At 35.7% G+C, this 19,460-nt stretch overlaps 1 protein-coding gene across 2 annotated transcripts in view; it reads right to left on the bottom strand.

Annotated features, from left to right (window-relative positions):
* The window catches only part of LOC149557076 (uncharacterized), a 191,691-nt gene that overhangs the window by 37,508 nt on the left and 134,723 nt on the right, over positions 1-19,460 (bottom strand). For both annotated transcript variants that reach the window (XM_089831758.1, XM_089831759.1), the window contains exons 7-13: positions 11,932-12,075; positions 11,789-11,844; positions 11,539-11,617; positions 11,372-11,436; positions 11,244-11,292; positions 11,011-11,144; positions 10,797-10,889 (exon numbers count right to left, since the gene is read on the bottom strand). In XM_089831758.1, coding sequence (XP_089687884.1) covers positions 10,797-10,889; positions 11,011-11,144; positions 11,244-11,292; positions 11,372-11,436; positions 11,539-11,617; positions 11,789-11,844; positions 11,932-12,075 — 620 coding nt within the window. The remainder of the gene's footprint in view (positions 1-10,796; positions 10,890-11,010; positions 11,145-11,243; positions 11,293-11,371; positions 11,437-11,538; positions 11,618-11,788; positions 11,845-11,931; positions 12,076-19,460) is intronic.

The following is a 19,460-nucleotide window of genomic DNA, read 5'->3' on the forward strand; positions in this document are numbered from 1 at the left end:
TGGACAGATACAAAAAACAGGTCAATAATTAATGTGATTGCAATGTCCACCATAGGGGCAATTTTTTAAAGGCAATTGATAGTCAAGGAGGGGTGAAGGATTCACAGTTCATCTCTAATATTCTCATTGAGGCCATAGATATGGTGGATAGTGAGAATGTGATCCAAGTTGTTATAGACAATGCAAAAAGTTGTAGGGGAGTTGGTGCTTTGGTCGAGGGTCGGTATGACCATATTTCTTGGACACCATGCACTGTACGCTCGCTCAACTTGATTATGCAACAGATTGACACTCAAATAGATTGGGTGAAGAAAACATACGAACAGGGAGAGGACATACAAATGTTTGTGACTAAACACAAAATGTATCAATCCATTTATAGAACATACTCACAATTGGAGTTGCTGAAGGTAAATTAATTTTTTGCAATAGTTAAATTTCATGGATTTGTAATTTAGTTAATATTCTACGTTACCGATTCGGATACGGATTCTGAAGCAAATTTCGGAAGCAGATACGGGATGTGGGGATTTTTTTTTTTTGGATGCAGATGCAGGAGGAAACATATATATATATACATATTATATATATATATATATATATATATATATATATATATATATATATATATATATATATATATATATATATATATATATATGCAAAGAAATGCAACAAATATACAAAAACAAATCATTTGATAATATGACTATGAATCTATGATACTTAACCCTTTATCAAAATTCATATGATAATTCAAGATATTTCAAAATTCATATGATACATCAATATCAATATGTGCTTGTCCAACATGAGCATTTAGTCTTAAACAATAAGTTCAAATAGGTCATGTTCAAGATTCCAACAAAATAAAAACATAGTTAATGATTGAAGTCTGAAGATTCAATCAATCAGAGTTTGACTCTGAATCATAGGGATTCGCAAGAAAATCCACATTCTCATCATCATCTCCAACTACTGAAAGATCATTTGAACCAAGCATGGTTCCACTTATGCTAGATGCACCACGTGCCATGCAATCATCATGACCATCTCCAACTGTAATAAGATCATGAAGTGTTGCATCCAAATCTGCACACTCAAGGGCTACATCCCAAAGCTTTGTTGCCCCTTCTTTGTAATGATCATTCTTACATGACAAAAGATGCAAGTTGGTGTGGACAAAGATCAAGTCCTCAGCTTTCTTGGAGCCCAACCGGTTGCGCTTCACTGAATGGATAAAGGAGTATGTACTCCAATTCCTTTAAGTAGCAGGAGAACTAGCAACCTAGATAGTTGTCACAAGACATACAAATGAAAAGAAAATTAATTTTAAAGAATGTGTGATACACTAAATTCTAGAATGCAAGTGTAAACATAAAAGCTTAAAACAAATTTACAAAACAAAATAAAAAACTTACTTGTGATAGGACCTTGATTGCAAGAGGTTGAAAATGCTTGAAAGGTTGACCATACATGTAACACCATGTGATAGCTCCCATTCTATTTTGGTCCTTTAGTGCAAATGGAGAATGCCTTAACCCCAAAGCAAACAACCCAAATTCTTCCCTAACTTTTTCATGCATTTCTTCCAATAGGAAGAGTCTTGTAAGAGCTTTGTGGCACCCCTCAGTAACCTCCTCATCCGCAAATGTTGCAACTCTATCCGGCATACCAACTACCTCCTCACTATAGTACCTAGGAGATAAGGCATATGCAAGAGGTGCAATGGGATAGTCATCTTATTCCAACGATGGTTGATAATTGCTTGCACTTGTTTGCATAAAGCTTCGCATTGTGTGGGGTCACTCTCATGTGCTTGTATAGAATGTTTTACCTTCTCAACCATGGTGTCCATGCCATCATACACATCCCCCAAGTAAAGTGTATCTATATCAACGAAACGGAGCATAGTCATGATGGGCTGGATGAAATCCAATACATATCTCACACGATCCCACCAACTCTTATTCAAGATCAAGTCCCTGATCCTTTGTGCTCTTTCTGAATTTGAGATCTTCCATATGCCCCATTGATTACCAATGACCATTTGACTTAATGCATCTTTTACCTTGAGGAGTCATTTCATAACAAATGTATGAGATGCAAAACGGGTCCCAGCAAACTAAGCAAGTTAACAATATGTCAATTGACAATATAATTATAAATTTTAATTTTTAACTAAATTACAAAACCATGAAACTTAGTAATTTAAAAATAATAATTTACCTTTAGCAACTCCAATTTGGAGTATGTTCTAAAAATGGATTGTGACATATGGTGGTTGGTCACAAACATTTGTATGTCCTCCCCCTCTTCATATATTTTCTTCGCCCACTCTACTTCAGTGCCAATCCTCTGCATGATCAAGTTAAGGGAGTGAACAGTGCATGAGGTCCAAAAAATATGCTCATACCGACTCTCAACTAAAGCACCTGCACCCCTGCAATTTTTGACATTGTCTGTGACCACCTGTACTACATTCTCACTACCCACCATCTCGATGGCCTCAAGAAATCTAGAAATGAATTTGGAATCCTTCACTTGCCCCTCACAATCAATAGCCTTCAAAAACATTGCCCCTCTGGGGGAAACTGCAATCACATTAATCAATGGTTGGTTTCATGCATCCTTCCAACCACCTGACACAATAGTTAGACCCGAAGTTTTCCAAGATTTTTTGATTGGTTGAAGGTCTTTCTCTATAAGTGCCTTCTCTTGTTGCAATAGATTCGCATGCACCTTTCATACCCCGAGCTTGTATAGTCAACTGGTGATTCTTTGATTGTTGCCACCATTTCCTTCCAATATGGCAATCGCACCAAGTTGAAAGGAAGCTCATTCACATAGAGGCAATGTGCAATACCTTCATCAACGCGGTCTCTTGCCTCCAATTTAAATGCGGTGTGCAATGGGCCTCTTTTGCGGGTTGAAATTCCCACTTCTTCCTCATCCACTCCTAGCACAAGTACTTCCAAGAATGGGTGCTAGGAGGATGCAATTAGTTCAATGGGTGCATGCAGCTTGCTCTTTGAGGAAGGACCTTGATAGTAGCTTTTTTTTGATCTATTGATCAATGCATCACAGCTTCTTGTTCACTTACAAATGAAAGTATTTCTGCACTAGTCATCCCAGTAACATTTTTGCCTTTGCACATTCCAAATCCTCTGCCAGCAGGGCCCATAAAATGAAGCTTCACTTGGGAATATGAGCTAGTGAAAGGTTTTCCTTTGTTTTGACAATAATTGCACTTCCAATAGTATAAGCCACCTCCTGAAACCTGTGATATCCGTGTTGTATGTTTCCACAAAAGAGAACCCATATCAATTTTGAAATTATCAGTCCCTTCCCCTCCTTGGCCCCCTAGTGAACTTTGACTAGCACTACCACCAATATCCATTCATGCCTAGTTTTTTGCAACCTATTCTATAAGAAAATAAATAAATTTTAATTAGGTCCTAACAACTATGAACATCATGCATACAAGTGGAAAGAAGTGAGAAAAACTACTAAAATAGATACCCAAAGTTGCTTCTACATATCTTTCAAAAAAAAAAATTGAAAAAATACTTTAAAAAAATCTTCAAGAACTTGAAAAAAATCATCACAAACTCTTAAAAATTCATCAAAATACTCAAGAATGGGATTGATCACTTACCTTGAATGGTTTAAACTCCTTTGAGAAAGCTATCTCTCCCTCTTCGATCAATCCTCTTCGAAAATGCTGAACTTGGCTTCACAATGACAATGAAAACTAAAGACCAAATGAGAAGTGGTTGTAGGTGCAAACAAAGTTCCAAAATGAGTTGTGAATGCTTCAATATTCACCTTTAAGGTCGTTTTAGGGTTTCATAGCAAAAAACCTAAAAATGTAATTATAGTACATGTTTAAATGGCAATTTAAGTCATAGCAAATGTTTTTAATAGTTTCTTTTTTTTTGGCTTTAACACCTGCTAGGCCCATGGATGCTCCAGCTTCCAAACGCATCCGGGAGCCTACGGCTGGCTTTCGGACGCATCCCGCATCTGTCCGCCTCCGATGCGAAAGCCTCTGCCTCTAAGGATGAATCAGTATCTTAGTTAATATTTATAATTATATTGTCAATGGACATATTGTTAACTTGCTTAGGTTGTTGAGACTCATTATGCATCTCATACTATTGTTATGAGACGACTTCTCAAGGTGAAAGATGCTTTAAGCCAAATGGTCATTTGTCCTCAATGGGGTACGTGGAAGGCTTCAAATATAGAAAGAGCCCTAAAGATTAGGGGTATGATCTTGGATGAATGTTGGTGATTCCGTGTGCAATATGTATTGGATATCACCAAGCCCATCATGACTATGCATCGCTTTGTCGATGCAGATACACCTTGCTTGGGAGATGTTATGATGGCATGGACACCATGGTTGACAAGGTAAAACATTCTATACAAGCACATGAGAGTGACCCTACAAAATGTCAAGCCTTATGCAGTAAAGTGCAAGCAATAATTATTCATCATTGGGAGAAGATGAATACCCCATTGCACCTCCTTGCATATGCTTTATCTCCGAGGCATTATAGAGAGGCAGTATTTTCTATGCCAAATAGAATTGCACCATATGGTGATGAAGAGGTTGCTAATGGATGCTCTAAAGGTTTTGCAAGAATCTTCCAAGATGATGAGATGCATGAAAAGGTGAAGATAGAGTTTGGCTTATTTTCTTTCGAAGAAAAGCTTACTCCATTTGCAATTAAGGACCAAAATAAAATGGGAGCAATCACATGGTGGTACATGTATAGTTAGGCATACAAGCATCTACAACCCCTTGCAATTAAAATCCTCTCACAAGTAAGTTTTGATTTTTGTTTTTAGATTACAACTTGTATTCTACGATCTAGTGTTTAACATCTATCATATTGTCATTTACTTTTCATTTGTACGTTCAATTTTCAAAAATTAATTTTGTGAACACAATGCAGGTTGCAAGTTCTTTTGTTGCTGAAAGGAATTGGAGTACATACTCCTATATCCATTCAGTGAAGCACAACCGGTTGGGGTAAAAGAAAGCTAAGGACTTGGTCTACATTCATACTAACTTGCGTCTTTTGTCACGTAAGGATGATGAATACATGGATGGGGCAGCCAAACTTCAAGATGTACTCCCTAAGTGTACAAAATTGGATGCAACACTTCATGATCTTACTATGATGATGGATGATGGTGATGATAGGTTCATGACACATGGTGCAACCAGTGCAAGTGGAATCATTCTTGGTTCAAATGATATGGACCTTGCAACGGTTGGAGATGATTAGGATCCAGATTATTTTGAGAATCCTTATAATTCTGATTAGTGAACATTGAATCATAAACTATGTTTTTGATTTTGTAGTTTGGACATGGAGTCTAGAACATGAATATTTGTGCCTATGAAGTTTTAATTTGAAGCTTGAACTATTTAATTGACACATGAAATATCTTGAATCTTGATCAATGAAGTATCATATGATACTATCTAATGAAGTATGTTTGTATATTTCTAAGTTTCTAACTCTAAGCTCTTGTATTTATAAGTTTCTCAAATTCTTTGCCTATATATTGATATTATATATAGACATTTCCAAACACATCCATACGCCCCCAAAAAACAAGAAACCCCGCATCTCGTAACCACTTCCGATTCCGCATCCGAACCGGTAACTTAGAAAATAATATGATGTGAACATTATTATTGAAATATGATAGGTTAACATTTAGTATTAAGTTAATATTAAATAAACAAATGAAAGAAAACCCACTGTAGTACCTGTTGACTTAGCAGCCAAATTTTCAGCTTCTTCATTTTTTATGGAAAAATTGCTGAGAAGTTGTTGAGAACATAATGTAAACATTATTATCCAAATCTGAATGTTTTTGTAAAGAAATAAATGAAATTTCTTATGTCTATTTAATACACTAATATTGCATGTTCATGTATAGTTTTATTGGTCAGCCTATAATTTGCAGACTCACACTGAGAGAGTACTTGGCAAGTCCACAATTTTCAACTCGGCAAATACTTGACAAAAACTCAGCAACTTAGCAAGCACTACAAATTAAAATCTATCAAAAATACATATTCTTTCTGTAAAATTCTACAAAATGTATAAAATTAAAAATTAACATCTCAAAAGAGAAAATGCAAGGTTTTATAGCAAAAACAAGTGATAAAAGCATTTTAACCACATTTAACCTGCATCAACATTTTTAACCACGTATTTTGGTCTATAAAAAGCAGGAGTTAAACTTGTGAAAACTTGCCCAGAAAATATATTAGAGTGTACTTGGCAACACAAAGAGTCCTTGCAGAATTTGCAAACTATGGGTCTACCTATATCAAATAATATTCAGCATTCATATATTTTTTCACAAAACTTACAATATTTATATACACCTAGTTTGAAGCCCACATTACTGAATCATCACTTGTAGAGGTTGATTTCAGGTACAAAACATCCTAGAATTGGAGCTTAGTTTAAATCATCTATGAATTCAACTAAAGCATCTTATTTGCCACTCAAAAAAATCGGCCTCTTTCTTGTCGAATCCATCCGTTTCCATTACATATATGGCATCTCTATGGCGATTCCAAAACAATTACACCAAGATTCTGAAATTGACAAGCTTATTAATTATTTTGTTCTACTTCGTGGATTGAAAAAATCCCTAAACAGAAGCATATAGCATGAGTTTTAGCAGTCACCGAAAGTAAAAATGACAGTAGACAGCATGATTATTTATGGATTTTTCCATTCAATTTCTAGGTTCTAAATTATGAAGGCTTGAATAAACAGCTGCAAGATGGGTTTAGGAAAGGCATTGCAAACTCAAACTATCAAATTGTAAAAGAAATTTTTTTAATTTTAAATTTAAACAAAGATTGACTCTATTTTATCTAGCTTGGCTAACTTACACAAGTTTTCAAAATTAATTTGATATGAACATTATTATTTAAATATGATCAGTCAATATATATTATCAAGTTGATACTAAATAAACAACTAATGAAAAGGAAACCTACTGCTGTACCTATTGAGTTACCATCAAGTAAGCCTATCCCATGCATGCAGTTACATTTCATATTCAATTGAAGAATCAACCAATTTAACTGATTTCCTAATACATTGAAGAGGAAACTGATTTCTAAGCATTGAAGGGAATAACTGATTAAAGGATAATAACCATCTAACATATCTTCAACTTGTAATTACAAATATCATAAAAGTAAAATACCCGTTACCAGAAGATATTTGAATGAAATTGTATCGTTGTCTCATGCAAGTCTTGGCATTTGGTTGAGAGGAGAAGCATTGCCAAGGGCTTAACCTCCCAACTGCAGACCTTAAGTATCCCCATCAATCATATTTGTTATTGAAATATTAAATGTTAAACATTATTTTACTTGGTTAAAACAATTATACATTACAATACTAAAATATTACTATTATGCAAGCAAGAGCCTACAACACAATGGTAAATTGTGAGCCTCTTATTGAAGAGGTCTTGGGTTCAAATCTACTCACACTTAATAAAAATTAATAATAATTAATCAAAATACATAATAATTAATCTTGGCTTCAGCCTCTTACCGATAAAAAAAAAATATTACTATTACGCTATATAGAATACTAATTATATTTAATAATTATATATTACGAAATTCTAATTTAAAATGATTATTACAATATTATTTATTTATTTATCTATTTCCGTATTTAATTACATCATATTATATTAATTAATAGATTATATTATATTATAATAAATGCCGATAGGCATTCTACAGTGGTAGAATGGGGGAGTGGGATGGTGTGAGCGTGTTAATGTTAACTTTTATTCTTCTAGGTTAAATTTGACAACCATCTACATGTCAAAAGTTTAAATCTTATTATAAATAGAATATACTTTTAAAAACAATTTAATAAACACCACATAAAATATCCGTTTAAATTAGCATATTTGGAGATATAAATCATCCATTTTTTAAGAAATTATAATAAAAAGATCAAGTTAGTAAAAAATTAAATAAATGAAGATAAAGGAAATATAAATAATTTTAGATGCAGTAAATTAAATTATAATTATTTTGTAGTGGATATCTATCAGCATTTCTTTAGATAGATTTATTTAAGATATCTATACTAGTATTACATATTCACGTAGTAATATATACTATTATTTTATGCTATATTAATTAATATTATTTTATTATTATATTAATACTATAGTTAATTTAATAATAAATTATATTTATCTAATGCATAGACCTGCTGTAATCCCTCTCTCTTGGAAATCATTGTTCAGAAAGTGGTTAGAATGGAACTGTTGGAAGGGAACAAATTAGTTATGGCAGTGAAGTGCTATGACTTCTGGAGCGGTCAAGCCTACATTGGTGGGATTTTTCCTCATCGGCTTCTGTTAGACGGGCATTCCTATATGGTGGCTTCCAAGGACATTAAGAAAGCTCTAAAAAGGCAGAACCATGGTTGACTTTTGGGTAGTGAGATTGCCTCTCAAATTCAGCAAAAGATTCTTGCTTTACTTGACATTCTTGATCATGATGGTGGTGCTGAGGTTGATGCTCAACAAGGTGAGAGGTATTGTTCCCAACTTTCCTCAACCACTGTTGCCTGACCTGAATATCGGCATTGCTCAGAACATGTTGCTGGAGTTGATGCTGATGGGAGCCTGATGGCAGTGTCTGCTCCTGCTAAGTGACATGGCGATGTTTATCTGTTATGGGACCAGTGGCTATGAAAGAATGAACAAAGTGTTCAGGGATATACAAGGGATTCACAAGCAAATTGAACTTTGCTGCTGAAAAAGTGAATGAATTTTTTTGAAAAAAAAAATTGTATAGGGAAGCTGAATATATCTTGAAAACAAATGAAAATGTAATACAGATGGTCATAGTGGTTGGTAGTAGTAGTAATAGTAGAAATTACTTAAAAGTTTTGGGTTGGATTTCTATAGTGGACTCAATATTGAAAATTCAGGCTATTTAGAGCCATACAAAAGACTTTTGTAATTTTGATTTTAAGATTAATATATAAATATACAGGCCTTGGCACTTTTCTAACAAAATAATAATAAATTATATTACAATTTAATATTTATTATCATTTATTCGTCCATAAATTTATTATTAAATTTAATCTAATAAAGAGGCATTGCAAAGCATGTTACTCATCTTTGGGTTGCGACTATTAATGAAAGGAGGCATCTCTAACAAGAATTGCCCTTTTGAGAGTATAAAAGATAGATGTGGGAGTTGAAGAAAATATATGGAAGGCATTTTATTTAATATTGAGTCCAATCTGAAAGGCTCAGTTGAGCAGCAGAAATACACAGGACAGGACACGAGGAATAAAGGAAGATAATCAGGGATGATTACATCAACTATCATCACATGGATACATTGCCAACCTTCAGTAACAGTGATCAGATAATAAAATAAAGTCCATTCAATTCATATGTGGGTAGAAAAAGCAAACAGATCCATCTTAAGAAGACCAACATCTGTAGAGGCCAATAAATTCAATTTCCATACATCCAAAGAAGGTTAATTGTAAATGAACATAATTGTGAAGATTCTTATCTAGTACTCAGTCATATGGTCATCAAGAAGGTACTAACTAATTAGACTTCTTTGTATGCCATACAGTCCCATTATTCTGAATTCAAATACAAGGAGAGTTATATCAGAATATTCATTGATATGAAAATTGCTAATTATATTAACATAATCAAAATACATCTGAATGCTGAGCATATTGAGATCAGATTAGAATATTCATATACCTTCAAGGTAATGTAGAAAACATTTCAGCGGATACAAACAGTCATTTGTTTATAGTTATACAATTCCCAGCAATCTTGAAACTACAAGTACAATTGGGTTGATTTGGCAAACTAACCAATTGGAGGGAGACTACATTCCCAATCTCCAACAGATTTTCCTGTCTCATATAAGACCTTCCCCTAGTGGTGAATATCATACATTACGTCAGTTATTGTTTTTCTCTGCATTTAAGAAGTTATTCACACATTCAACAAGGATTGTTGCCAGTTCTTTGCTCATACGATTCCCATTAAGGTCCTGACACAATAATCACAATTGAACACTTTTGCAAGTAAATTGACAGCCTAATGGACAAAAATCAATGCCACCAGTGAAATAACAGAATCAGAAAAAATGACTAGAACTTTTAAAGAGATTAAAGTTGTGGAAATTCAATGATAGAAAGCCAGGGTAATTACCCAATTAACTATGTTCAATAAAGTAGCGTGTTACCAATGAAAAAGAAACAAAATAGTTAAGAAACAATCATGCACAATGTAACAGTTCCATGTGATGTGCCTTAAAGGGCTTACACATGATCATCTGACATAAAGCTTTACTGGAATTAGCACAAAAAACTCTAGGATTTACAATGACAAGTTAAAAATCCTCTCAATAAAAACAAACCTTTTGATCTAGTTCAGCATTGCGGCTACTTCTAGTACCAAAACACAAAACATCATGAGTATCAAACTGATCTGGTACTGTACTTTCAAGATAAATTTTTCAAAGTATGCTTCTGTAATTATGAAATGACTATTGTTGCAAGGAAAGAATGTCCATTCATAGATATTTACCAGGATACAACATATATTATTGAACACTTCACTTTTATAACAAGAAACCAAAGGTTCCACAGTGGATGATGAAAATAGTTGAATGTCAGTGTATACAATAGAAATCCAAATGCAGACTTTGAAAAGTAACTCACATCTCAGGGACTGGTAAACATTGGCCAAAAAAATATGGAACTATAAATATAACAGCTGCAGATATTAGAGTTACACTGCAGGCCTCAACAATCCTGCAAAATACCACAGGTTACATTTTAGAAATGAGGCATTGCAAGTAAAGACAAGCAATTCTTCTAACAATAGAATAAACACCTCACACATCAGATTAAAATTGGTATTTTACAAATCTACCTGGAGATTGCATGAGCCGAAGGTGGTCTGACTCTAGCCAACCATCCATGAGACGTATTTATGAAAGCTCCCAGAATACCAGCAGCTACACTTGTAATTAAAAATAGAGGTAGATCCTGGAGATGAAAAACAGGCTGAAAGAAGGAAAATTTATTAGGAAGAAAAACAAAATCATTAAAAACTGTAGTACAATGTCTACCAAAGGATAGAAGGACAGATATATTTAATACCACCTTAAGTCCATGGAAAGACAAGCTCCCTGGAAGGACAAGAGAGAACTCCCTGCACTTTGAAGAGTGTGTATCTGAGATAAGTCCTTGTTAAACTAAAAAACATTATTATACTCATCTGAGAAACTCACCCTTCATGAAGCCATGAGAGCAACATTGTAGCTACTGCTGTGCAGACTAACGATCTCCACATCACCTAAAGATATAACCAGTAAATATCAAGTACTTCATCACACCCATATATGTTAGTCTCTTAGCAGGCTTTATGATATTATACTTTAGTACAGAATGAACGCACCTTTCTTGACCAAAAGCTAGAGGCTTCTTCCAATGAATAAAGAACCCCACCTACAGGAGAACCAAATGCAGCTGCCAGTCTGAAAGAACAGCAAAGAAGCAACCAAACAGAAAAACATTCAAATACCTACCTATTGCATTATGAAACTCAAAGAAGCACTTTCACAACCATACAATCCACCTTGAAGTTTCAGAGACCATAATGTTAGTTTAAAATCAAAGACAAGTTTAAGGGTTTTGCTTCAAATTACCCAGCAGCAGTGCCAGCAGATATAAACTCCCGACGGTCTTTGTCATTGTGAAAATCCTGAATACAATTTTGAGTCCAACCAATAATGTAAGAAGGAACAAATTAAATTACTAAGATAAATACATACAAGAATTACATGCTTACAAAGGGCCATGCTTGTGGATGAAGTTTACGACAGCATGATCTTTTATCTTCGTTTCTTTTCTGGTTAGGAAATTCACCATGCATCCATGTCAAGGTAGAAGCAATTGCTGCACCAATGTGCACCATGGGCCCTTCTTGACCTAACTGTCACAAGTAACCAATTAGAATGTTTAAGAGAAACATTTTAGTGGCAAAGATATCAAGAAGATTAGGCATAGCTATAATCCTGAAAGTTTATGTTATAATAGTGCATCGGCAAATATCTAGGTACGTAGATATCCTTTTTTTTTTAATATTTGATCTGCAGATAAGGAATGGACTTATTTGCGGACATGAGAAATCGACAAGAAAAACTAATGCAAATCAAGAAAATCCATCAAAAAAATTTAAAAAATCTTCAGGTAGGCTTAATAAAGGTTTATTAGCTATCACTTATTATAGGACGATAATTGTCAGCTCCAAGGAAACTAAAATAATCAAAACAATATTAGACCTTAAAATCTTGTTTGAGAAATGGAATAAAAAGCACTGTATATATCAAATCAACCCAATGCCCACTTTTGTAATTTGTTAAAGGCAAACATTAGGAATTCATATATAAGTAGTCAATTGCATATCCCAAATTGTAGAGAATAATATGAAACTAGAAAGATGCCATTCAGTTTGGTCCAAGAAAGGAAGATGTCACAAAACAATACCATTCAAGCCAATACACCTACATTTTAACTTCCATGAAAACCCAAAAAGTTAACGATAAATTTATTTGGGTGGTAATAAGGTAGCTTGGGCACTTGCAACATAACCATAATTACAAATCAAGTACTGTTTACAAAAACAACAATCTATGTATCCGCATAGTGGGAAGCCAAACTACCCCCTTGCATGCTCACACACTAGGAAGGGTTAACCACAATCCACAAATTGTTACAGAAGATTGAACTGCCCCAAGTCTAATGTCGGTAACTAATCAGGAAAACACTTGTATAAACAAATGTAACATATTTTTCAAGGGATCCTAAGCACTTGATCATTCTATGTAATGTCCCCGATTTAGTAGATTCCTATAGCCATGATTGGTCAATTCACCATCATGGCCCTCATGAGCTGACAATGAGTTTTGAGGGTCTCTATGTCAATTTGCAATTTATAGTAAGTATAATTTTGGATGGTTGCTATTTTGGGCAGTGCAGTGGTGGCACAGTTGGTTGGTCATCATCTACATAGGATTGTGCATTTACTAGTGGAGTTTATATTTATTGAATCATTAATAAGGCTTCATTATTAATGCACTTTATCTTATTATATGTTATAACGTGGAATTATGAAGTTGAAGCTTCTTAAGTGAGAGGTGTGAAGATGAAGCTAAGTTGCACAATTGATATTATAAATATGGCTCCCATTGTGAGAATTCATTATCCAATTAATTGTTGATTGCTTTGATATTTTTGGTGAGGGTTTGGTCTGTGAAATATCGAAGATTGTTTCTTCTTGAATTGTGCTACAATTTGTTGTTGAGGTATAGTGAATTTGTGATCACTGTGATTGAGAAGTTAATTTGTGCAAGTGGTTAGTCTAAATTCTGAGATCCAATTGTGAAGAGATATTGAGTTGTGGTTGCATTTTACAGCCCTGCAATTCTAGATTGGGGATCAAATTGAATGCTCGGAGGCTACTGTCCACAAGATGAGGCAACCATTTGTGTTTTGTTGGGGCTGCGTTCAAGACTAGAGACATGCGTGCCAATATTAAGGGCCTGCATCTAGTATTTAGAGACCACATTGAAGGATTAAGGGCGAATGCAACACATTCTAGGGACTACAAGCAGTTTGGGAGGTAGCAAATATTCTAAGTCTGCCTACCATGGATGCTTGAAACGATTATCAAGGCTTGCAGTGAGCCACGTTGAGAAAGAGAGTTGTGGCTGGGCAGTTTCTTGCATCATTTGGGCTACATACTCTGCATATTATCCAGGTTCTCATTTGTAAATAAATTGAATTCATGCAATTTCAGTTTCAGTTGTTATTAATTGTGCAAACATTCAAAATTGGCTAAGTAGAAGGTTGTTTATTAGTTGTAAGTAATTTCCTGGCATTGTATTTCGATTATCTATATATTTTCAAAAACACAAGAAAGTATTAATATCAAAAAAATACTAAAAAACACAAAACCAAAAAACATAGATATTCAGCTTAGCCAATACGGAGAATTGAGTTCAAAGATTTATTGATCAGCTCATAATCAGAGACTTAGTGATTAGTACTATTCAGAGGTTTGATTTTAGTATATTATGGATCGGAGATTTATTCCGCATAGGCAAAATACCTGTAGAGATTGCACTTCTCCGCCTAAGGATGGAACTTTTGTAAGCTACTGTAACCACAGCTTACAAAATGGGAACTTTAGCCAATAGTGTAGTGAGAGAGATCTCTCCTATGTGCAATAGGGGAGGCTCCCTTCTTACCGTAGGTGACTACAACAAAGACCTAACTGTAATTAACAAAAAGGTGGTTCACTGAATCAATTACTCTTTTTTCAGGAATGATCTTACATTACCAACTACTACTTGCAATTGAACAAAAGGAATCTATTGCTATGGTAATACTAGTGGCTCATGTATTGGCGTAAGAACAACCTTAAGACAGCAGTTATATCTTGACTTGTGTTGTTGATAGTAAGAACCCAAAATCTCGTACAAGCAACCTTCTTGAAACAAAAAGGCAAACAACTAACAAAGCTCAAAGTTTTTGCTCAACTATCAAAATATGAAATACTATACTAAGAAATCAAGCTCAAAGTCTTCAAATCCTAATACTTGCAGCCACTAACAAACTAGATTAATCTCGTTTAAGAAAGCTCAAAATCTTTCAAAAACAACATCAAACACTCAAATGCTTCTAAAGAGAGATGTAACAAAGATGAATGAATCAATGTAACATAAGAACAATGATCAATTCCAAGTATCTCAATACAAAGTTTGGGAAAAACTTGCTTCTTTATTCACTTCATAGATTTGCAACAAGAAATACAAAACCTTCTAGTTACAAGCTCGTCCTTCTATAAAGTAAAAGATGATTATTTACAATGAACTCTCCTCTTTATATAGGAAAAACGAAGAGAGAAAGGTGGATGAAAAAGTGGAACAAACTCAAACACCCATACTTATCCTAACTAACTACCTTGACTTTATTCAAAGTTTCACGCCTAATGCAATTACAACTAAACTACATGAGCTGATTCTGTAGGTACTTGTTATCCTGTATTTACAACATGAATGCTCTTTACATGTAGACAACTATTCTACTTAAAGTATATGAAAATTTGAAATGTTCATAGGGTCTCAACAATCTTTTCAAATTTTTGTAGTAAATTCCACACAACCCCGACATCAAGCTCACCGGTGTACTCAGCAACCATTATGATCCTTCAATATGTGTTGGCTACCTCTGAAATCTCCTTGATAGAAACCTCCTTTTAGCTTTGTAGTTCATCTAATGAACACTTCCAGTTTGCAAATGTATTCATTACACTGAGATTGAAATCATCTGCTTCAAGCTATAAGAGAATTGTTTCAATGAGCTCTGTAAGAATATCCTCTTATTTCCTGAGTTCACCATTCCAGTGATATCTCCACATGACAGCTTCTTGAAAAATTCACTGATGATGTGTTTTTTCTCATCAATATTCATTGTTGTTGCCTTCGCATCCTTCATAAGTTGTTGCAAAACTTGTTCTTTGTTGATCATCAGATGCTTATAATCACGATACATCTCAACAAATGAGATGACTTCATAAGCACATAAACCATCAAAGTCAAGTTCCATCATACTCTTCCAAGCACCAATATCCTCATCCAACAACTGTAATTGTTGTTTAAGTGATCCTTGAATATCACTTAGTTGAGCAACAACTTCCTTACCCTTTCTCAACATTCTATAAATATCATGAATAAGTTGATAACCTTGTGATTCAATATTGGTTACCCATTTGTCCATGACATGTGCCTTCCGCTTCTCTTTTTCTATACATACAACTCAACTAGGTTCACTGCCCACGGAGGACCTCTTTATTTCTTCAATGATTCCCAAAAGACGTGCATTCTCCTCTTTGAGTTTCATTTTCTTTTCCCACAGTTCATCATTCGTTCGAGAAAGAAAGTTGACTGCCTCATGTGCATCCTGTTGATAACTCAGCCTTGTTTGTTTACCAAGTTCAACCCTTGTGATTCTATAATCAGCAAGCTGCATTTCTTCAGTAGATTTCTCCACAAGTGGTTCAGTGACTTCAGCATACTTGATGTGATTTTCGTCAACCACTACTCGAGAAACTATCTCAGTTTTCTTATTCTTTGAGACTCTTGGTTTGCTCACTTGCCTGTCACATTCCTTAAGTGGGGATTTCTTCTTTCTTCCTTTTTTGTGTGATAGTGCTTAACCAAGGAGGAAGGCTGAAAGAAGATGCATTGATTGAAGTAGTTACCCTAGTTAACTCTGGATTACCTTGCATAATAGTGGTAACTATAGCTGGTGTCTCAATTTGAATGGTCGTAAGAGGACTATTATGTGTGACTTGCTCAAATTGAGCTGAAGTCATATCAAGCAATGTTGTAGACTAAATAGTAGCAGAAGGAATCAACATGGAATATGTGTCAAAAACATTCTCAAAATCATACTGATCTCCTCGCATTTCTAGTGCAAGTGCGGCTGAGGACACAAGCAATATTGGTGTGATAGTCACAAAATCTTCAAAAGATGGATGCTCAATGGAGAATGCATCCATAGAAATGCCTAAAATCAAATCATGGGATTCATCTGATACTGGAGTTGAATCCGGAAGAGAAGTTGCAGTGAGAACTTCAAGAGGACATGAAGCAAGTCTTGAGTCAACTTGAATTGATTGAGATTCAACCCCTTTCACCTCAAGTACTATTGAGTCCTTTCCTCTTTTGATAGACAGCTTGGGAAAACTTTGAGCAAGAGGTTCAAATGTAGATGAGGATGTGTCATCTTTACCTTTACCCTTTATTTCTAATCTTAAACCAATTAGACCAGTACGACCAAATCTTTGCTAGGATTTATTTTGAAGCATTTGAGACCCCTTCTCTTCATCCATGTGTTGGTATTTGTAGTCGGCAATTGGTTTGTAGTCGGCATTCAGTGATTTAAGTATTTAATACTTGTGTTAGTGGGTAGTTAGGAAGCGGGGCGTGTGTCGGTTGGTTTCTAACCAACCGACCCCTTTATAAGCAGATTGATACTTGGACATTGTACATTGATGTTTTGGTGATATTAATAAAACAAAAACTGTTCCTCGCCTCCATTATGATAACATTGTGGTATTGTATATTGGTGATTCTGAAGGTAATAGTTGTGTGATATTCTATAATTTATGGTAGTATTTGTTTTCTACATTTTTGGCATCATTGCCTAAGTTCAGATCTATAGGTATCGTGCTAGACAAGATGGACTTATGGGAAGACCATTTATATCTTGCATCCAAATTACTAATAGCAACGGAGAGGAGGAAATAACTAGGGAGGATCATTTGACACGCAACCTGGTGACAGCGTGGGAAGTTGCGGTCAAGCAATATGTGCAAAGGGAAGCCCATGAGAGGACGGTTCCTAAGAGCACAGTACACGACGAACTCTCCGTGCCACCGGCAGTGCATGATCTCCTAGGACAAATTCCTCGGCTTTTGGCAAGGAACCTTGTACATATTGAGGACAAAAGAGCACAAATCGAGAGGGAAAGAAGAAGGCAACAAATTCTTCAACGATTTACTGAGAGGGTGCGGAATTACAAAGTAGAGGAAATAAGCCAAGATAGGGAGATAGGCACTGAATTACTTCATGCCCCTAATTCCAAATAAATACCAGAGGACAGCACCAAAGGACGAAACTGAGAAGGAAGTCGTGCTAAGAACCCTACGTCTCCAGCAACAAGAAGAGAGACACCGTAACTGGAGAACACAAGGGGATTCCCACCGAAGTCAGGAAGGGTGGATTGAACATACCATTGAGGAACTAGTCAATTTGGTTATTTTGGAAACACCAGAAAGGCAATTCAGGAGCCAAAAACCAGAAACCCCTGAATGGCAAGAACTTCGTCAAGAGGAGATAAGGAGTTAGGAGTCTAGCCCATCAGGAAGTGGTGTTCCATCGGGAGGTAAACTTCCATCAAGAAGTGGAGTTCCATTGGGAAGGCGGCAACAAGGAAAGAAAATGGCAGTTGATAAACAAAAATTGCCTAAGTTTACGGGGGGCGGATCAGAGGACCCTGCTCACCATTGCAAAACCTGTATAATTGTATGGCAAGCGAACGGGGAGAATGATGGTAATGAATGGTTGAAGGCGTTTCCTGCCACATTAAGAGGGATCGCCATAGATTGGTATGCAAACTTGGATGCTGGCAAGAAGAACACTTGGGATAACCTGCGTGAAGCATTTGAGGAGGAATTCAAATTGTTAAGAGATGATGATGAAATTGTCACAAAAATCTATAACACTAGGCAAGACAAGAAGGAATCGATGAAGGCTTATACCAGGCAACTGAAGGAACTCATCAGCAAATTGGACAATAAGCCTGCGTACGGGTTAAAGAAAAGATGGTTTATTGAAGGACTCGCCCCGTCCTTAAGAAAAAAAATGAAGATAGTTCCACCATCCACTTTTGGAGATGCTTGTACATGGGCCATGAACATTGAAAGCGAAAATAAAACCTCGAAGAGGAGACAACATGGAAGCTCTAGTGAGAGTTTTGAGGAGAGTGAGGAAGAGTTGAAAACGATCCAAGCCTTGAGGAAGGACCTCAAACGGCTAATGAAGGAAGTAGCTGGAACTAAGGATGAGAAGAAGGAAGGTAAAGACCTATGGTGTACAAACTACAAAAAAGAGGGTCATACCAAAGGAGCATGCCCGAGAAAGATGTTTTGTGAGATTTGCCAGATAGGGGGTCATGCAATCAAAGACTACCCTTATAACCTAAAAACAAGGAACGCCCAGAGATTGTTTGTTGGAGAACAGTCTACACCACCAACAACTCCCCCAAAGAACAATAATACAGAAGCTTCACAAGGGGGGTACAGGAATAACCGTAGAGGGAGTGCCAATAGTAGTAATAACAATAGCAACACCAACACACCCCGAAGGGCAATCCACTATGATTCTAGAGGACGACCCATGATCCAATGTCGAAGATGCAACGAATGGGGCCATTTTGCTCGAGAATGTCAAAACAGAGGGGGACAGAATGGAAGAATGCTCTGCAAATGGTGTGGATCGGGCAACCATGAGGATACGAATTGCCCAAGGCAAAAAGGTGTGAACATGCTGGATATTGCAGGATCAAAAAGTGAGGTACTTGCAATAACAAGGATGCGAGCCAAGAAAGCCATGTACCCGGAGGTGACTATGGAAAAAGCAAGATTTGAGGAGGCAAAGAAGAACATCCAAAATGAGTTGAGAGGGGAAACAACAGCTAAGCCAGCCAAGACCTCTAGGGGCAAGGGGGTACCTAACATCATAAGGAAAG

Source organism: Cupressus sempervirens, chromosome 5 (assembly GCF_028749045.1).
Source record: "Cupressus sempervirens isolate cs-2001-9-10 chromosome 5, ASM2874904v1, whole genome shotgun sequence".
NCBI lineage: Eukaryota > Viridiplantae > Streptophyta > Pinopsida > Cupressales > Cupressaceae > Cupressus > Cupressus sempervirens.